Genomic DNA, 21,164 nt, shown 5'->3' with positions numbered 1-21,164 from the left:
ATGTTAAAGTAGAAAATGATGGACTTTGTGCCTTTGGTATATATGTTCAGTTTAGCTTCGCAATTCTCTGTCACTGATGTTTATAATCATTAAAGCGTATGGATCAGAATTTCCTAGTAGCGTCCAAAGGAAGTCATAAATTGAATTCCAAGTAAAATTGAATTCTTAACCTTTTCTTTCTTCATTTTACTAATTAATATTCTCAAGAACTTGTTGAAATTATTATATTTTATTTGTTGACCCTCTGTTTTAACTAGTGTTCTGATAGTAACTTATTAGATTGAATAAAATAGAATTTCACACGGAATTTAGCATGCTGACAAAAGAACAAAAACTGAAGCACAAATATATTTACTTAAGCTTTGCAATGTTGTGGATAAAATAAAGCACACCAATTTATTATTAGGCATTGAATACTTTAAAATGAATATTTTAGAAGTTTTTCTCTAATTGTAGTAATTTTTTGAAACATACAGTGTTTATTTTCAAGATTGGTAAGCATAGTTGAATATAAACTATAATGTGGTTTAGTTACAAAAAATTGCTGTTTGAATCTGTAGATAAAATCCAAATATCAGGGTAATTTTGATTCAAGTCAGAGAACTCGTATCATCAGATAGTCAAATCTGGGGAAATATATGCATATATATAAATATGCTTTTTAACCAGTATGATATAGTATGTACTTATTCTAGTTTTATTTTGGCCTGCATTAAGTTCTTTGATTCTTTTGGTTTATTTTTCTTTTAACAAGTTTGTTGAAGGATCACAAATATCAGAGGTATGTTTATTACAGTATTTAACTTCCAACTGGATAATCCAATAACTAATCATTTTAAATTAAAAAGGCCACAGAAAATAAGTCTTAATTCAGTGTAGAATATTATCTTGATTGTCTTTTGAGTTTATTTTTGATTTTATGTATTATATGAAATTGGGTTTTTTCTCACTGCTGCTTTTATAATGCTTTAGAGCAGAAGTTGGCAAACTAGGCTCTGAGCTCTCCACCTGTTATTATAAATAAAATTTTATTGAAACACAGCCATGCTCATTCATTTATGTATTGTCTTTGCTTTCTCGCTACACATGTATATGACTTTAGCTGGGACAGAAACTGCATGGCTTTCAAGTCTAAAATACTTACTATCGCTTTATAGAAAAAGTTTGCTAACGCCTGCTAGTATTGCTGTTATTTCAGTGTTATAAAAATGAATGAATATTTGAACTAGACTTATTTAACTTACAGTGTGTGTATTTGATTACATTCATCTGATTTATCTTGACTAAATATTCCCATGACTGTCTTATAAAGTTTTATTCCTCTTTCAGGCATTCTGTGAAAGATTGAACGGATTCAAATCTGAACTTGAGGATGAAATACTCATTCTAGAAAAAGAGTTAAAGGAAGAGAAATCTAAACATTCGAAGCAAGATGAGTTGGTAGGACTTTTGTGTTTGAGGAGACTATAGGAAAATGAAAGTTATTGAGTTAAAAAAAAGTTATATGATCTCGGTTAAAGTATTACATACACTGTAAAAAAAAAAAAGTCCAAAGAATAGAGAAGGCTATAAAGTGGAGAATAAAATTTTCTGGGTCCTCTAGCTCTTTTCATTTGTTAGAGGTTAACGTTATTATGTTACATTTCTTGCATATTCTTATAGAAATTTTCTGTTTGCACTATGGAATAGCTCACATAAATCATTTAAGTTGAATAATCACATATGTAGTAGTTTTGTTTTTTATTACTCAGAAAGTATTTTAGGAAGTTAAACTTTCCTTTCTTTGTCTTTATATTAAAATCTGTCTTAAGGATGATGTTAATGTGTCAGATTATTTAGTAAGATATAATGCTAGTAGCCTTCTTATGTATAACTTAAATGTTAAGAAATATTAAAGATGAGTTGAAATATTGTTGTTATATAGCTTTCATATAAAATCCCTTTAAGCATATAGCTGTTAAGTTTTCTTAATTTGAATCCTCCCTTTTGGAGCAAAAGTGTTAGGTTAATAATGTACTTGATAGAAATAGCATCTTGAAAATTGGACAAGTTCAGTAAACACTTGTTGATTGATACTGTCTTTTTAGATGTCGGACATTTCAAAAAGGATCCAGTCCCTAGAGGATGAATCCAAGTCCCTCAAATCACAAGTAGCTGAAGTAAGTTGAATTATTTTAATAGATCTGTTGCTTTAAACATCATTAACATTTTGCTATTACTTTTATGATTAAAGAATTAAATATTAGAATTTAGATGCAGTTTTTAAAACATTTTATTTAGTTTTGGCTGTGTTGTCTTTGTTGCCGTGCGGGCCTTTTCTCTAGTTGTGGGCAGTGGGGGCTGACTCTCTGGAAGCTATGCACAGGCCTGTCGGTGCAGTGACTCCCCTTGCTACAGAGCGCAGGCTCTAGGTGTACGAGGTTCAGTGGTTGTGGTGCGTGGACTCAGTAGTTGTGGCTCTTGGGCTCTAGAGTACAGGCTCAATCGTTGTAGCAAACAGGCTTAGTTGGTCCTTGGTATGTGGAATTTTCCTGGATCAGGGATTGAACCTGTGTCTCTTGCATTGGCCGGCAGATTCTTTACCGCTGAGCCGCCAGGGAGGCCCTAGATACAGTTGTAAAATACACAGTATCTGAGGAGAGTTCATTTTTTTCATTGAATAGTATTTATTGAGCCATAGCTGTATGTACTATTCACTGTTGAAAGTGATTGGCACTTAATATTAGTAGACAAAATGGACAGAAAGGCTCTTGTGGATTTTAAGTTCTAGTAAGAGAGACAATAGAAAGTTAATGAAATTTGCCAGGTAGTACATAGAAGGTTACAAGAGGTTAAATCATTTGTCCAGAGTCATGTGGCAAGTTAGTGGCAGAGCAACCAGACCTTGAGGGACTAGACCGTGAGTTTAAGTCAGCCTTTTTTCTGCTATAGCATGCTGCCTCTCCTATTAATATTGGCATATTTTTAATTTTAATCCCATGTTTCAAGGAGTATGTATAAAAAAGGGCTATCAAACCAATTCTTGTAATCTCACTATGTTGCATTTTACTTAGGCCAAAACAACCTTCAAAATATTTCAGATGAATGAAGAACGACTTAAGATAGCTATAAAAGATGCTCTGAGTGAAAATTCTCAACTTCAGGAAAGCCAGAAACAGGTTTGTACTGAAAAGGGACTCCTCAACTTGTGAGTATATGGTTATAAATGTTCCAGGCATACTCATGGCTGACTCATGCTGGGGGCAAAAATAGGCTGTTTCTGGAGACCACAAGAGCAGGGCAATCTCTATGTATCCTATGGTGTCTCTTTTGTATAGCATACAAAGGCCTATATTCCTGGAACCGTGTTCCCCCAGGAGTGAAAGTAAGCCTGGACACTCACCATTTTGATAATAATAGCAAATAGCCTTTAGCACAAATCTTCAAAGCCAGATTGTAGGAGAGCAGAGAAAACCATGACAGTTATTGCAGCTAGGGGCCTAAAGACAGAAGCAGTTATTTAAGGTGGCAGATATTGTAAGGATTTAACTTTTATCTTCTTCCTCCTCACATATGTAGACACTGCCACATACCCAAACATATTTCTTCTCATACTGTTCTCCCAATACAGTTAGAATTTTTCAGTGGGAAATTTTTTAAAATTATAACATTATTTATAATTTTCTAAACATTGTTCACAGCTAAGCCACATGATGTGCTCTGATTACGTATTCTGTTTCACTCAACTTTTTGCCATAGAGTTAATAATTGTCTTGCTTCTTTTATACCTATCTGTAATTTATCTGTATTTCAATCATAAATGTCTCTTTTAGAGATTATGTAAATATTTTGTTTATGTGTGCAAAGGCTAATTTCATTTTTTTCCCTGAAGCAGTACTTTCTGGGGTCTTCCATCCTAGTTCAGTAGGAACTTGTTCTCTAGGTCTGTTATATTTCTGCCATTCTGAGATTTCACTTCTCCCCGTATCCTTTGACTTGTCTGTCTTCTGTGTTGGATCTTCTATTTCTTATGTCCTGTGTGTGCTTTATGTGGTAAATTCCCTTGATTATCTTCCTGAGGAAAAGTATAGGAGGGAACTTTTTAAGAACTTTCATAACTTAGAATGTCTTCTCTCATACTGCTAACATTTTGGTTGGATACCTTCTGGGTTCCAGTTTTTCTTTTCTTGAAGTTTTGACATTATTGCTCTATTGTCTTCATTTTCCAGACTCACTTGTAAGAAGTCAAGTGCTGTTTGGATTACTGAGCCTTTTTTGTGACCTACTCTTTTCCTCTGTGGAAAATTTTCGTATCTTTCATTATTTCCACTTCTCTGAAATTTCACAATGATATTGCTTAGTGTGGGTCTTTTTCCATATATTTGTTGGATACACTCTGTCTAGAAACTCTTGATTCAGCTCTGGGAAATTTACTGGAATTATTTCATTCATTTTGGGGTGTATTTTGTATGATGTATGAAATTATTTTAAAATGTCTTTTTTGGTTTCTTTATGACTATGAAACTTTTTTCACTTATTCTCTGATTTTTTTACTTGTAAGAATTCTTTGTTGTTTTGCTTATGCTTTTTACTGGTTTCATGGATGCAATGTCTTACTTTGCTGAGGATGTCATGTTTTTTTCCCCCTACTCTTTTTTGATTTTTTTTTTTTTTTTTTTTTGCTGAGTTGCCTTGTTTTCTTTGAGTTCCTTTGTTTTCTGTTTTAGTCTATGTCTTTTGCCTAAGAGTTTCTTTTTTCAGATGTTTGGTGATTCATGGTTGTCTATTTATTTAATAGTAGGGGTCTCCAAATCTAGTTGGAAGCCCTGTGTGTGTTTCTTGTGGGCTACATAAGAATAGTACATAGTACTACATAGTACATGTACATAGGAATGTAATATGTATATAGTAATAATTTCTACATAGTAATCTGGCTAGGGTATTTCTTTGGAGGGTGTCCAGATGTTGGTATTCAAAGACCATTTTCCACAGGGGTGAGTCCTCCATAGTTCCTATTTGGGAGGCATAGGGCTATTGGTGAACATTGAGGTAAGCAGCTTCGTGAGGTAAGGAGCTGGTATCTCACTGTTCAGTAAATCAGTTTTCATTTAATGCTTTTATGCTTACAGCTTATTACTCACACCTTTACCTGGGTCAGGTGTCCCAGAGTTTCAGATTCTAGCTCTCCAGAGAATAAAACCCTCCAGGCTTTTGCCAGATGTGTGTATGTCTGTGTAAGTGTGTGTGCACATGCATGTGTTCGTGCATGTAAAAGAGGGAGAGAGGGATGAACTGAGAATTAGAATGTTTGTATATGTATGTGTGGGGAGAACATGGGGTTTTCTCTAACTGGTTTTCATACAGACTTTTGAGCAGTACTTCTCTTTTCATTCCAGTTATAAACTAGTACATGAGCCTTCCTGGTTTGTACCAAGTCAACACTGCTTTTAGACTCTACCATCTTCTGCCTTAGATTTCAATTGTCTGGTCTTTTACTATGCTTCCATCACTTTCTACTTCTGAAACTATCTTTTTCTTCATCACATTTGTCTTTTTCCTTGTGGGTTTATGCTTTTTTCCCCCCTTACACCTCTTTACTGTCATCTTAGTAGATTTCAGGAGAAAGTGGCTGGTATCAATACATCCTGTGTTAATTTTGCTATGTTATCAATATAGTCAAAAGTGACCTTCTGTACATTGAAACTATTTCATCTAGATTGTCTTACTCTTCATAGCTGCTTTAATCTAACTCCTTTTTATTCATCAGAGTTCTTGAAATAAAGTATTCTGTATGCACTAACTCCATGGCCTAACACATTCCTTCTTTAATCTAATAAGACTGCTTGCTTTGTATGCAGTCTCCTTAGTAACTCACTAAAGATCAGCCAGTCACCAAATCCAAGTTTTATTCTTCAATTCTTATTTATTTTTAATCTGTCAAAATTGTCTTATTTTACTAACATACGTGGAGAAGGACTAGTTTTTTGTGTGCTAGGGAATATGCTGATGAAGCCTTAATTTTGCAGGGAAACCCAGTAACTACTATTTAATAAAATAGAGTTTTAAAGATTAAATAAAATTGGCCTTTTCCCCATGTGTATATATATATATATGTATGTATGTATAGGCTGATTATTTTGTAAATTACTTGCTGATTCTATTTTTTGGGGGAGAGGACCTATTTTTCTTACTGACTTCTAAAAGCTTTTTGCATATTACAGTTATTAACCCTTTGGTATATATAAATATTTCCTTCTAATTACTTGCTTGTTTTTAAATTTTATTTTTGTTATTTTTTTGATTTTTAAAACTTTAAAATAAACATTATGTAGTTAAGTTTATCTTATATGACCATCTTTACCATTTATTCATGTTGAGAAAGTTCTCCTCTGTAAAAGTCTGTACAGTAGAAGATTGTTTATGCAGAATTTGATCTATTCTAGATTAAGGGTATTTCTGAAGGTTAGTTAGCCACAAAATGGCCCATGATTAAAAAAAAAGATTAAATGAGGTATGGCATGTTATATGGGATATAAAGGATGGCAAGAAATGGCCAAATCTAACAAGTGTGTTTGTCTCAGAAAGCTTTTAATTTGATATAAATTTATCATGTAAGTAGTTGAAGAATGTTAAAGTGTCTGTTATTTTACTTTAAAACCCATGTTTTAAAAGTTCTTTGGAAAAGGGAGCCCTTCCTTCCTTCCCTTCTTTCTTCATTACATTCCTCCTTCCCCACCACCTCCTTTTTTCTCGCCTTTCTTAGCAACACACTTTGTTGTATAATATTTATTAGTGGTGCATGTGTGCTCAGTTGCTAAGTTGTGTTGGACTCTTTGCAACTCTGTGGACTCTAGCCCACCAGGCTCTTCTGTCCATGGGATTTCCCAGGCAAGAATACTGAAGTGGGTTGCCATTTCTGTCGCCAAGGGATCTTCCCAACCCAGGGATCAAACCCAGGTCTCCTGTGCTGGCAGGCGAATTCTTTACCACTGCGTGACCCGGGAAGCCTGTTTATTAGTGGTGCACCTAGGTATATATAAATAAGTGCATCTACACCTGAGTTTGATACAAGAATATGAGTTACTCTCCTTTTTGTGAGGTTCTATTAATGATACACCTTACATACATAAGTGTGAAAGTGAAAGTCGCTCAGTTGTGTCCGACTCTTTGTGACCCCATGGATATACAGTCCATGGAATTCTCCAGGCCAGAATACTGGAGTGGGTAGCCTTTCCCTTCTTCAGGGGATCTTCCCAGCCCAGGGATGGAACCCAGGTCTCCCGCATTGCAGGTGTATTCTTAACCAGCTGAACCACAAGGGAACCCCATAAATAAGTGTACCTGTGCATAAATATGATGAGATAATAAGAGTTGCTTTTCTTTTTCTTTGGGGTTTAAATTTTAGCTTTTACAAGAAGCTGAAGAATTGAGAGAACAAGTAAATGAGCTTAATAAACAGAAAATAACATTTGAAGACTACAAAGTACATGTGGAACAAGTTCTGTGTGATAAAGAAAATCAGATTAAGGTAATTGGCCCTGCTGGTTTAATGACTGAGTTAAGCTAGAACTTTAAATTAATTGTGAAATATAAGAAATTTTGTTTTTAACAGCTTTTATTTTGAGGAGATTTGAGGAGATGTACTTTTTGGCAAACATTGCTAGTTGTACTGTGTTTTTATTCTTGTTGCCAAATGTTCTTTGAAAACTTGTAGATTTGTAGTGTGTGTGTGTGTGTATATATATATATATGTATATATATATGTGTGTATATATATGTGTATATATGTGTGTGTGTGTGTGTGTATACATACACACACATATATGTATTCCCCGTGTCCTTTTTTCTTCTCTCTTCTATTTTAGCCTAGCTATTTAATGAAGAAAGACAAAAGACTTTGGATTTTAGCTTTTATCTTAAGATTTACATCTTTTTTTGTTGATGAGAAGAGTTAGAAAGAATTTTATAAATTGGACAAATGAAGTTATATGCATTGAATATAAATATGAATATCTTTCATACCTAGATTAACCAGTATATGTACTTTCATAGAGATGAACATTTTAGGTAAATCTAGTTGCACTTTAACTCCATTAGGAATAAAATAATTGGTATTACTGTTAAGATTTATTGACTTTTTTTCCTACTTCTTATCTCTCCCTTCTACCAGTTTTTCCTGCCTACACTTTTAAATCTTACATTTTTAAGCTGCAAACCAGATACTCAAGTGTGAATATTAACTAATAAGATGTACAACTAACATTCTGTAACCTGCACAGTGAAATGGATGATGTCATCTTGAAAGCTATACATTTACGCTATTTACTTCACTACTAAGGATGTTTTGGGGGCTTCCTCAGTGTCTCAACAGTAAAGAATCCACCTGCCAGTGCAGGAGACAGGGGCTCGATCCCTGGGTCGGGACGGTCCCTGGAGGAGGGCATGGCAGCCCACTCCAGGGTTCCTGCCTAGAGGATCCCGTGGACAGAGGAGCCTAGAGGGCTGCAGTCCATGGGGTCACAAAGAGTTGGACACGACTGAAGCGACTTAGCATGCTTGCAAAGATGTTTTCACAGTTCCATCATTAGGATTTGTATTTGTAATTTGGCATATTGTTTTGTTTTATTTTTTCCTAAACTTTACTAAAAGACTTGGGACTCGTCCTAACAGAAGAAGAATGAGGTGCTAATCTCAAGCTCTAGTCAGAGCTGTAGGCTATGATGTTTGTGCCTGGGACTCTCAAAAGGGAGGAGACTGAAGGGTGGAAATTACAGAGCAGAATCAGTCTTTTAGGTGTGTCCTTCCACAGAAATACATGGAATAGTCTATTTTATTCTCTATAGTGTAAGAAAATCTTTAAGAAAATTCAAAAAGAACTATAGCAAAGCCTCTAATGTTGCAACTCAGATTCTCTTTTACAATTTCTTTTTCTTTTTTGTCAGTTATGTCAGTTGATCTCCTCCGCTAGTTGTTTACTTGAATAAATTGAATCTGTGAAATCTCTTTTTTCATATATCATGTACTTCACCTGGGGATTTGTTTGACTTCACACAAAATTTGTTCTCATGTTAATGACTGCTCTTACTGTGGCAGTGAGAAATACCACGTAAGAAATCTTGTTACTGTATAGTCATTGATACATTTAGCAAAAATGGGCCATTACTAGGTATTGTATTTATTTGATTTGGGCTTCCTTGATGGCTCAGATGGTAAGGAATCCACCTGCAATGCAGGAGACCTGGGTTCGATCCCTGAGTTGGAAGATCACTAGAGAAATGAATGGCTACCCACGCCAGTATTCTTGCCTGAAGAATTCCATGGACAAAGGTGCCTGGTGGGCTACAGTCCATGGGGTCATGAAGAGTCGGACCTGAATGAGCGACTGACACTTTGCGTTTTCACTTTTCATATTTGATTTAAGAGTTACCAGTTGTTATTTTTAACTTGTAGACCTTAATAGTAAATAAATGCTAGTTTTTGAGAGTATTTACATATTTTATGCTGGGTAGAGAGTAAGAGCTCATGTACTTTTATCTATGTGGATTGGTTTTTAGACTACAGTTATGCATTCAGAGGTTGTAAAGTCAGCATAAGGCATTACCCTCTTTTTTTCCCCCTTTGGTAAATGTCAAGTCTCTGACAGAGTGCTTACGAAAGATGAAAGACTGGACTGCTCTACTTGGTGAAGACATTACAGATGATGATAACTTGGAATTGGAAATGAAGAGTGATTCAGAAAACGATGCATACCTAGGTATTAAGTCATAACTCATCTTCTTTTACTGGAAATGATGACTGGCTCTTGTATATCCTTTTAGTTCCCCATGTGCATAATTCTCTTTATATACTCATGTAATATTCTTTTTGTCTCTCGCTACCCCTTATGGTTGTTTCAGCTAAGATAGATCCATTTCAGTAAATCTTTCTTCAGTGCCTCAGATAGACTTTCAGCCTTCCTCATCTCTGTTCTTTTTATGTGTTGTACATTATAGCAGTCTTTGGCTTCCTGGTGGCACAGTGGTAAAGAAGCTGCCTGTAATGTAGGGGACCACTGCAAGGCGGGAGATGTGTGTTCGATCCCTGGGTCAGGAAAATCCCCTGGAGAAGGAAATGGCAACCCACTCCAGGATTCTTGCCTGGGAAATCCCATGGACAGAGGAGGCTGGCGGGCTACAATCCAAGGGGTCGCAAGAGTCATACATGACTTAGTGACTAAACCACAACCACAACCACAGCAGTCTTCACACTGCATCATAATTCTTTCCATGGCTATTTCCCCCGTGCTGTAAGCTGATCAAATGGATGGGTGAGTAGTTGGAAAATTGAGTGTTCTATAAATGAATGCCTTAAGATGCATTTCTTTAGATGGTTCGTATGGTGACAGTACTTTAATTTTTACCAGCCCAAATTCTGTTGCCATTGCTGGTTGCAGTATGAAAACTCAGCAGAAGTTAGGTTCCCTATAGCCACTTAGTGTGTTTTCAGATCAGTTCTTTTGACTTTGAAAGAGAACATCTTGTTTTGATGTATAGACTCACAGAAAATCATAAGAACAGTGCAGAGAAGTCTCAGGTATCTTCTTTGAGTTTCCCCCCAGTGATAGTTTCTCTGATTTTTGTAACCTTTCTCTTTTCTCTCCCTCCATACTCTGTGTCAGTAAAAAATGTGTTAAGGAGAAGGTGTGATTTTTTTTTTTTTAAAGATTTTCTTTGATGATAACATTAATGTCTTGGAAGAAAAGTACACTCCAAAGTAAAGACATATAGTTCTGTTTGTACTTTTTTACTTCTGCTATATCTTGTAAGAAATAATTATTTTTCTTTTTTTTTAAAATTTTAATTTATTTTTTTAGAAATAATTATTTTTCTAATGAGAAAACTCATGTTTAATGTTATTTTAATTTGGAATATAATTCTGGTCATATTTTGTCTGATGAGGGATTGAATAATAAGAATAATTGAAACTGTGGGCTAGATTTAGGTGATTCCCAAATGCTTATTTTAACTCTGTTTTTGGAGTTAGTGGTGAAGAACCATGTTACATGATACTATGATAATTCCATTGCTTTTTTTGTTTAGCTTCCTTGGAGCAGGTCTGAGGCCACTGTGCCTTTTATTAAATTCTTTATTGTAGCAAGGGATTATAAAGCTCTAGTTGAGTGAACTAATAAAATCATTTGGCTGTCTGTTGTGTCATTGTACTGTTTTATCAAGTTATTATGTTTTTGTTTTTCACTATAGATAATCAACCAAAAGGAGCTTTGAAGAAACTGATTCATGCTGCTAAGGTTTGCATTACTACATAAGAATATAGAGAAACAGATAAAGCATGGATTAAATCCATATATCCTAGTAACTGTTTTAAATGTCCATTTTATAGTTACCATATAAGTGACAGAAGTTTTAGAAGTGATCAGAATTTTCTTCAGTTGCTTTTTAATTTTTTATGATAACTAGAAATTCATATTGTTAGTTTTTAGAATTTATTGTAATAAAAATTTTCAAGGTGTGCACTCATTTCTTTGGATAAGGACTGTATTAAGATTGTTTACTACATATTTTCCCATACTTTTCCTCTTTCAATGTTCTTCATCCTCTGGTCTCAGTGTTTTCTAATATTCTATTGCCCCATATCTTATCTTGAGAAGTAGGTGCTAGATTCATTTTCTTGTGATTTATCCCTACTCTGTTTCATCCTAGTAGTGGTATCTTGATCTTTATTGATCTATGTGAAGTTTCAGTAATGTAGCTTGAAGGTTGCTTTGATCAAAATTTATGTGCTGAAAGCAAACAGCTGCTGTTCAAGCATTAGTCACTGACTTTTATTCCTGTTTTGAGATTTACATGTGTTGATGACTTTGCTAACTTTCTAAGATGGAAACTCCATTGTTGACTTCTGTAGTCTGGGTAGCAATTTCATTGGAGTGTAAAAGAACTTCAAAAGATTAGGATGGTATATTGAGATTTTTGTTTGTTTTGGTATAATTGTTTATAATGTTGCTTTTTTTCTTCTCCTTCTCCCATTCTTTGAAGTTAAGAGCTTCTTTAAAAACCCTAGAAGGAGAAAGAAACCAAATTTACACTCAATTATCTGAAGTTGATAAAACAAAAGAAGAGCTTACAGGTAGATAATCTATAGACTTACAAAGTTTCTCTAAATAAATATGTCTTCTTATAGAGAATAGAACATTAATTGAATCAATTATGGGGAGATACAATTTGATTTTTTTTTTTTTTTACTTTTGTTTGTTATTTGTGAAAAGTTAGTCTGAGTTTTTATTGTTGGTAAAGTCATATCATTTCCCCCATATTTATATAAAATTAATGGCATTATTAAAAAAAGTAAAGCTGTACTTTCAATTTCAGTGTCAAATATTTGGTATGGTTTTAGTTATTAAAAAGTAGCAAATTAAAACTTAGTTTAAAAAAAACTTTGTTAATTGCAAATTTGATTTTTATTAGTGGTACTTCTATATTTTATAGATCTTTTTATGGTACAGTTTTTTCCTCTAATGTCCTTGCATAGTATATTAACATATATGGGAATGATGTTAGACCTGTAGAACTGATGTTTTTTATCATTGAAAAGATTTTTTTTTTTTATTTTGCTGATAGTGTTTTCTTTCCTCAAGTGAACAAATACTGTTATGTTCCAAAATTTTAAAAGTTGATGTAAGGAACATTCCATATTGTAAAAAAAAAAAAATCAGCATAACTGTTAGCATAAAAAAATGATGGAAGGACATTCTTGAATGTCAGCCATGATTCTCTTTGAATATGGGATCATGGACAGATTTCTGTTTTCTTTTTACTTATCTATATTTTCAAAAATTTCTAAAATAAGTAAACTGGGTTTATAATAAGACATTTTTTGAAAAGGTTGAACCACCAAAGATACAGATTATTTAAAAAAATTATCATTGCCCTATTCACATGGTACTGGTAGTTCAGTTATTTTTGAATTTTGAAAAACATTAATATTAACTTAAAGTTTTGCTAATGTATAGTACTAAAAGCCATGGGAGATTTACAAGAGGGAAAGATATGGAGCCTACTTTCAAGGAAGCCCTATTTTGGTACATTAACAGGCTGTCGGTGAGGAACTGTAGTAAGTGCTGGGATTGTAAGGAATTTGCTCACCAGTTACCCCATCACTTCAAATGGTATCTTGGCAAATTACTATTTTTCTAAAACTAGTATTTGGAGACTTTGTGTCCCTTCTTGCAAATCTTTCTTATTTTAGGGAGTCATGAAAGATAAATTTCTATAATTGATCTTCTATTCAGAACAGAAAGGTTTTCTTCTGAATTGTTTCTCCTCTGACCCTGTCGTTTTTGGTAATCATTTACAGTGCTATTTTAAGATACAGAGGATTTGAAACAAAATAGTTACGGTAGAAGTGAAAAAATATAATGAAAGTTTAAGTGTTGGTTTAATTTTTTTTTTAAATAGAGATGATCCAATTTTAAAAGAAGTAATATCCAACATGAATGTCAGTTAAGTGACTTAACAATGGCTTGTTAAGAATTATTAAGACGACATGGCAATGGCTTAAGGCCAAAGGTCAATAAACTTTACTGATCTAGATTTTAAAATTTCTTGGAAAGACAGATGTGGACAATTTTCTGCACATTTAATCATTTAATGTTAAGGTATTAAACTGTCTTTTTGGTGTGTATATTTAATTAGTAGATGTTTTAGAATAATTATATAACATTACATAAATCAGTAAAATTCTAATGATTGTTAGTATGGTTTTGGAATTGTCCTGTTCAGGCAGAGTGAGTTTTGCCTTGTTTCAAGATTTGTGGTATGATCATGATTCATACACGTTTTTTTGGGAGATGTCACCTTAGTCTTATGAATTATGTTATGTTGAAAGAGAAATAATTTCCTTAGTTAGTGTATCCACTAATTATTTTATAATCATAATTAATTAGAATTGTTTAATTTTCATTGATGATTCTTTTAGGTTGAAACAAAGCTAAAGTTAGTACTTTCCTTTCCAGTCTTGATCTGGTGTAAGCCAGCAGGACTTTGGGGCATTCATTATGAGAAGATCCAAATTTCTGGCTTGATTTTTACCACGTATAAAAATTTTGGCTTAAAAAGAGGCTGGGTAGAAGTTATTAATGGGTAAACTTTACTAGGGAAAAAAAGATGCATTATTAATCATGTGGGAGAGATTCACAGGAAATATTAAGCTAAAGTATTTGCCTTCAAAATCCTCATCACCAAAACTTTGAGAATTTTAGTGACTTTTGTCTCCTAGACTGAAAATTAGATGCTAGAATTAGAGTACTGAAGGTTTTAGAAATTTTTTGTAGGAAATCCTTATATAATAAAAAAAATTATAATTTATATAGCTCTTTAACATGTTAAAAGGTATTTAGGCGAACAGAATATCAATTTTCTGTCAGAAAGAATTTAGTCTATTAATAATTAGTTTTTGTAATTTTTATTTTTATAAAATATTAATGTGTAGCTCAAAATATTTGCTCCCTTAATTGTGATTTAAAAAATTTTTCTGTAGAGTGTATTAAAAATCTCCAGACTGAACAAGCATCTTTACAGTCAGAAAATACACAGTTCGAAAGTGAAACTCAAAAACTTCAGCAGAAACTTAAAGTAATGACTGAACTATATCAAGAAAATGAAATGATACTTCACAGGTAATAAATTACATTGGTCACTCCATTGAGTGGCAGATAAAATAGCTTAAAGACATTTTGCTTTCAGCTTATGTGATTATTTAGGCTTCCCTTGTGGCTCAGCTGGTAAAGAATCCACCTGCAATGTGGGAGACTTGGGTTCGATCCCTATGTTGGGAAGATCCCTGGGAGAAGGAAAAGGCTACCCACTCCAGTATTTTGACCTAGAGAATTCCACAGACTCTATAGTCCTTGGGGTCACAGAGTCAGACACCACTGAGTGACTTTCACTTTCATTATGTGGTTATTCAAAGTTCTTAATTTATGATTGGGTTGCATCTCATCAAATTATTTTTTTAAGAAAGTTATTTGATTTTGAAACATTTTTTGTTCAATGATAAAAATATAAATGATAATGGTGAACTCTTAAAGCTTCTGTATTAGTAGTACTGTATTGGATAAGGTGCTTTACAATTTGATTCTATAATATTAAATTCCACACTCAGGTACATTTGTTTTTTTCTTACGTGTGATGTTTTTATTGATATTTACAGGTTGCTTTATGGGAAGCAGTAGAATAAATCACCAGTTGTGATATAATTAAAAATATACCATTGGTTATTTTATGACATACAATGACAGAAATAAAATACTTTTTGTTTTAAGGAAATTGACAATGGAGGAAAATTACCGTTTAGAGAAAGAAGAGAAACTTTCCAAAGCTGATGAAAAGATCAGCCATGCAGCTGAAGAGCTGGAGACCTACAGGTATGAATATATTTCACCCCTTTCTTTTTGAGGTAGGAAGGGTATCCATACAAAAGCCCAAAAGCAGAAAAAAATAATAGAGTAATCAAAAAAAATCCCCCATAATTTTATTATTTTTCATTTAGATGTCTTGCTCTTATGCAATTATACAGAAAATATAAAAAGGAAAAAAGTTTTTCTTTTACTTTATGTAATTCAGAATCTCTGAGTAGTTGGATTTGAATATGGGCAATCCTATATTATGTTAAAGTTAAGAACTTTGTTAATGTGACTAATTTTAAGGTCTTTCCTCTTTGGTTCACATGGGGAAGAATGTATATAATATTAATCAATTTGAGAAGTATGCTGCCAAAAGAATAAGCCTTAATTAAAGTTATGAAGAAGTGTTTATAAGACCATAAATCTAGTTTTTACCTTAGCTCAATCCTTACTGAAATAATCAATCCTAAAATAATAGAAATAATAAAAACCTAGAGGAAATAAGTGACAAGATTCAGCAGTACTCCAAATAGTTGTGATACTTCATTTTACATTAGGAAGAGCAAGCTTGAATTTTATGGAAAAGTTTTTAGTCTTATAAGGTCTTTTTATAGTCTTATGAACTTTAAGTCTTTTTAGTCTTATAAAGGTAATAGCATTTTCTTTCTCACACATCTTTAATTTCCTAGAGTTCTATTAAGACACTAGACATCTGAATACATCTCCCAATATGCTTCTTAAAAATGAAAATGAGCCAGTATTCCATCTAAATCTTTTCATGATATTTGTTTTAGGTAAACTCAAGTAGTAGTATTCCTAAAGCTTACCTAATGTTTAAATTATATCAGGAAAAAAATATGCTTTAGAACCTTGCAACTAAACCAGCAACACCAAAGGTGATGAACATGTGGACTTCTAGCATTACATGAAACAAAGCAGTCTAGGTGTTAAGTTAATTAATATTTTCAGTAGAGATAGTGTGTTCTGTCATTTCTTAGTTTATGTTAAGAGTAGAATGATTGTTTGTTCTTTATAGAAAGCGAGCCAAAGATCTAGAAGAAGAGTTGGAGAGAACTATTCATTCTTATCAAGGACAGGTATGTGTGTGTGTATGTGTAACTTAAAACAGTAGTGATTTGTTTGAATTCATATCTGTTTTGATGCAGGAGTATAGTTAGTCTCTTGAGGTTTTGCATGTGGTGGTGGAACATTTCTAGGGAGCAAAGATTCTGGTAAAAGAGACATTTTTTAAAGTTGCTATGTGAACTACTGCTGATTTGGGAATTTGAGTTGCATAAATAAATAAACATATATCAGCATTAGGGTCATATATATATATATATATATATATATATATATATATATAAAACCAGTCTGGCTAGTTGTTTCTTAATTGGTACCTCCTATTTATGGGGTCGCAAAGAGTCGGACACGACTGAGCGAGTGAACTGAACTGAACTGAGCTGATTGTAATTGATTATTGTGTAAAACAGAAATGTACTAGACAAAAATTTCAGTTGTCTTAACATTGCTTTTGTTTTAGAAGTGTAATAGAGTAGATCATATGTATATGAAAATTTGCTTTAAAATAATACTTGCTGACTTTTTAGAGATGATTATTTTTGAGTTTATGAGTTTTGTATTAAATCATAGTGGTAGGTATGAATGTTTTTTTACAGAAAAAAATAGTTATTAGTAGTATTTTAATGATTTTTCTTTTTCAGATTATTTCTCATGAGAAAAAAGCACATGATAATTGGGTAAGTATTAAATTTTCTTAGGCTTTTTTGTCAAATTGTTCTTTTTCCTAATTTAGATGAGCAGTGTAAAGGTACACTTTTATAACTGAGAAAAAAGGTAGTGTATAAAGAAATCAGTTTCTTTTAATTTCACCAGTAGTGGAATTACATCCCTTATGAACTAAATACTTTGTTATGATACAGTTATTCACACAATCTGATTTTTCCTTCTCTGCTTTTAGCACATTACTTCTTTGCACGGAGCTTCACTCTTTGGGGCTTATACTCAGGGGGAGGTGAGGCAACGTTCATGGACTTGTTTCAGGCAGTGGATTGCCAGCTAATTACTTGTGGACAAATTTTTAAAATTCTCTGGGCTTGTTTACTCATCTGTAAAACAATGGGACTAGCTGAAGTAATAATCTAAAGCCCGTCCTAGTTCTAAAAGTTATATTAATATAATTCAGGTATCTGATTCTCTGATTTTTAATTACTTGTTACACATTAAAAAAAAGACCTTCACAAGAAATGACATGTCAGTGTTTTGGAGGAACTGTATGAGAAAGTGATAACTATATAGATTTTGAGTAATGATCAGGATGGTCTCTCTAACATGAAGAATTGTTAACAGCTGGCCTTTGAAAGACTTGCCCCTCAAAGTCTTCAAGGGGAAGTGATTTGCACAGTAGGTGAATATGGGGTCTGGAGTCATCCTGTCTTGGTTGCTATCCTGGCCCTATCACTTACCACCAGTTCCTTACCTAAAGACAGAGATATTACTAGTATCTATTTCACAGTTATTGTGATGACATTAAGTAAGATAATTCTGATAGCCAAGTACCTGACATATAGTAGGCATTCAGTAAATGTTAACTGTTAAATTGTCACTGCTGTACTGAACCTTGGAAGATATTTTTATTTTTAGGCATGGATGTTTCTTGGAATGGAGATTTCAGCTTAGAGTAAGAAATTAGATAAGTTGAATATCAGGATCCTTCCCAATTTTGAGCTTTTATGTATATGCTTCTGTAATATTTGTTATTGAAATATTTGTTATTGAAATAATATGCTGGTATTGGAAGTGAGTTTAGTCTTCCTCACTCCTTTCTAAATGCTCAGATGCAAATTATTTTTTAAAGATGGAGAGGAACTGATGTTTATTAGTATTGCATATATTCTAGGCACTGTACTCAAAGGCATTGTACATATATTACTCACTCAGTCCACACAATAACTGTAAAAAAAATGGGTATTGTAATTCAGGTTTTCCTGATGAGGAAACAGCCCTAGGTCACGTGATTAGAGAGTTAAGATTTGAGGTTGAAACATTGACCTTTTAGATTCTAAGTCTTACATGTTTTTTTTTTAAGATTCCAAGTCTTATACTTTTTCTTTTCAATACATTGAAATTCTTATTTAGTAAATAATGACATTGACCTTAAATTAAAACATGCAGAAAATATGCCCTTCATGTCTCAAACTAAAGATATTTTATAAAAATAATATATACTCATTGAACAAAAATTATACCATGTAGAAAAGTACAAAGAAGTAATCAGCAGTAGTACTTTAATTTATTCCATACTTTTATAGATACATTGAGACATAAAGCACATATATACGTTTAAAAAAACAAGATCATATATTGTTTTATAACCTTTCTTAATATATCATAGATATTTTTTATGAAGTTTTATCTTTTCTATGAAGTTTTTCATTTTATAAACTTTCAGTTTGTTTCCACTATTTTACTGTAATAATTTCTTAATTTTAGGTGTTACTTTCTCTGTTGAGCATTTCTTTGCTCCATCCTGTTAGATTTAATCTTCCTTTAAACTGTCATAGTACTTGGGTTTTTTTTTTGTATCCTGTGGCAAGTACTGTGGTTATTTGTATTTGTTCTTACCACAGATTTAAGCTTATAGGGACTGTTTTGTTTTCCTTCTTAACACCTGTACCTAATAGAATCTTTTTTGCATATTGTTAAGTGTTCAATATCTGAATATAAATGTTTTAGATTACAATATAGTTGGTTATTTACTAAAATTACAGTTTTTGCTAACTTCTGGGTGTAAATTTTTCAAATGTGAACCATTGTCATCAGTCTATTTTTATATTTCTTTGTTGTAGGTATATCTTTAATATATACTATACTATAATCAGAGTAGAACTTACTTTTGACTCAACTACACATTTTTGTGCCATATGTTTAACAGTAAATATGTTACACATTAGCAAACATTTAGAAATGATTTTAGTTCTGCATCATTAAAAGTTAAATGAATTGGTATTTTGTTAACAAAAATTGTTACAATGGTGTTCTTTTTTGTTAGTACAAAATTGATTATATAATTTGGAAAAAGATTTACACCTGGAATCTTTTGATATTGAGTGCTAACATGTGGTTAAGCTATATTTTTGGTTATTGGCCCAGTTAAAGTCAATTCTCAGGTACAGTTCAAAATTGTAGACTGCGTTAATTTGCCTGCCTTTTGGTGACTGCCACATTTGCCCTAGTGAACTGCATTAATCTGGCAGCTGTGATGTTCCCCACTCTGCTGCTTCTACCCTGGAGAGTCCACAGGATAACAGGGAAACGTAGTATTCTATGCAAGCTTAATTTTATCCACAGCTATTTGGGTTTATTGCATATTCTTGGTATAAGCTTTTTTTTCTTGTAATATCTGTATTGGTACTCTGATTTTTATTAAATGAAAGTGTCTGTAAATAAATGTAAAAGACTAAAGGAATGTATCTCTACAGTGCTATGTACTTAATAAACATGCAGCATTCTTTGATTATATTCAGTCATTAAAAAAAAATGGCCTTTACCAGCATGTTTAGACCTTTATAGTTTCACAGAATTACAGTGATCTCTTTCCAGAGATAGTTACTTTGTTCCACTGCCAATGCTGCCACGCATAATTCTGAGTCTCCATTCCTAAGCTTGAGTCCTCTTCCATAGCTCTTGTCATGTTATTTGGATATTTACAACACCAAGTAATTCTAATCCTTGACTTCACATCTAGCTGAAAGCATTTCTTGGCAAGTACATTTGTTGTATGAAACTCATTTCTTTTTGATATAATTTTCTAAATTAATTTTTTTTACATTGAGTTTACTGAAATGCTTTCTTATATACTTAAGTGATTGTGATATTTGTATGCAATTATTGAGATATTTATGTATGCTTATATTTCAAGTTTTCATAAATTTATTTTAAAATATATTATTTTCCTTAAGTTGGCAGCTCGGACTGCTGAAAGAAACCTCAATGATTTAAGGAAAGAAAATGCTCACAACAGACAAAAGTAAGTATCTTAGTAGGAATACTTTAAAAACTTTGCTTATGACTTTTATTCTTAGTTGTTATTTTATTAAGTAGTTGATATTTTTATAAGGATAAACAGACTTTCAGTGACCCAACATATCTAGTAATAAAGTCTACCTTAGTTCTATTAGAGTTTACTAGATTTTTTTGTTTGAAACGCTTGACTAGAGGTTACTGTAACGGAGAGAAACTTTTCATAGATTTTTTTGTAAAAAGTATAACTTAAAGAAATTTTATTTAAATCAGAGTGGGTAGAAAGAGATTATAAGAGATGGATATAGAAAGGATAAATCTTTTTGACATGGTAATTCACAGAGTATTAACATCTTTTAATGAATAAATGGATAGAATGTTTATTATTTCTCTTTTTCCATGATTTTATTATATTGGATGGCATTGCTTTACAATAACAAAATGAATGAGAGGATAAAAGAGTATAGTGTACAATTGAAGGGAAGAGTAAATAGTTTTCTATGAAGACTGCAAAAGTCTTCCCATAGTGTTATAATTTCTTGACAGAATGTACTATTAACATTATCCAGTATTAGTTTTAGTCTCTTACTTGTCTTTTCTACTCAGAAATTAAAGCCATATGATTAAATGTTTTATTTCAGATCTAATGGTATAGAACTAGAAATAAGATTCTTTTAAAATGTCATATTTTTCAGATAAAAGTTTGGAAAGGAATAAAATAGTAGGATGAATTAATCAGGTTCCA

At 32.6% G+C, this 21,164-nt stretch overlaps 1 protein-coding gene across 1 annotated transcript in view; it reads left to right on the top strand.

Annotated features, from left to right (window-relative positions):
• MIA2 (MIA SH3 domain ER export factor 2) overlaps positions 1 to 21,164 on the top strand; it is an 88,363-nt gene that overhangs the window by 44,386 nt on the left and 22,813 nt on the right. The window contains 13 exon segments of the mRNA XM_020916566.2: positions 755 to 781; positions 1,330 to 1,440; positions 2,088 to 2,159; positions 3,054 to 3,158; positions 7,385 to 7,507; positions 9,613 to 9,733; positions 11,220 to 11,266; positions 12,012 to 12,102; positions 14,512 to 14,650; positions 15,296 to 15,397; positions 16,413 to 16,473; positions 17,101 to 17,136; positions 20,359 to 20,426. Coding sequence (XP_020772225.2) covers positions 755 to 781; positions 1,330 to 1,440; positions 2,088 to 2,159; positions 3,054 to 3,158; positions 7,385 to 7,507; positions 9,613 to 9,733; positions 11,220 to 11,266; positions 12,012 to 12,102; positions 14,512 to 14,650; positions 15,296 to 15,397; positions 16,413 to 16,473; positions 17,101 to 17,136; positions 20,359 to 20,426 — 1,103 coding nt within the window.

This window comes from Odocoileus virginianus, chromosome 16 (assembly GCF_023699985.2).
Source record: "Odocoileus virginianus isolate 20LAN1187 ecotype Illinois chromosome 16, Ovbor_1.2, whole genome shotgun sequence".
NCBI classification, from domain to species: Eukaryota; Metazoa; Chordata; class Mammalia; order Artiodactyla; family Cervidae; genus Odocoileus; species Odocoileus virginianus.
This window is presented reverse-complemented; position numbering and strand designations above follow the sequence as displayed.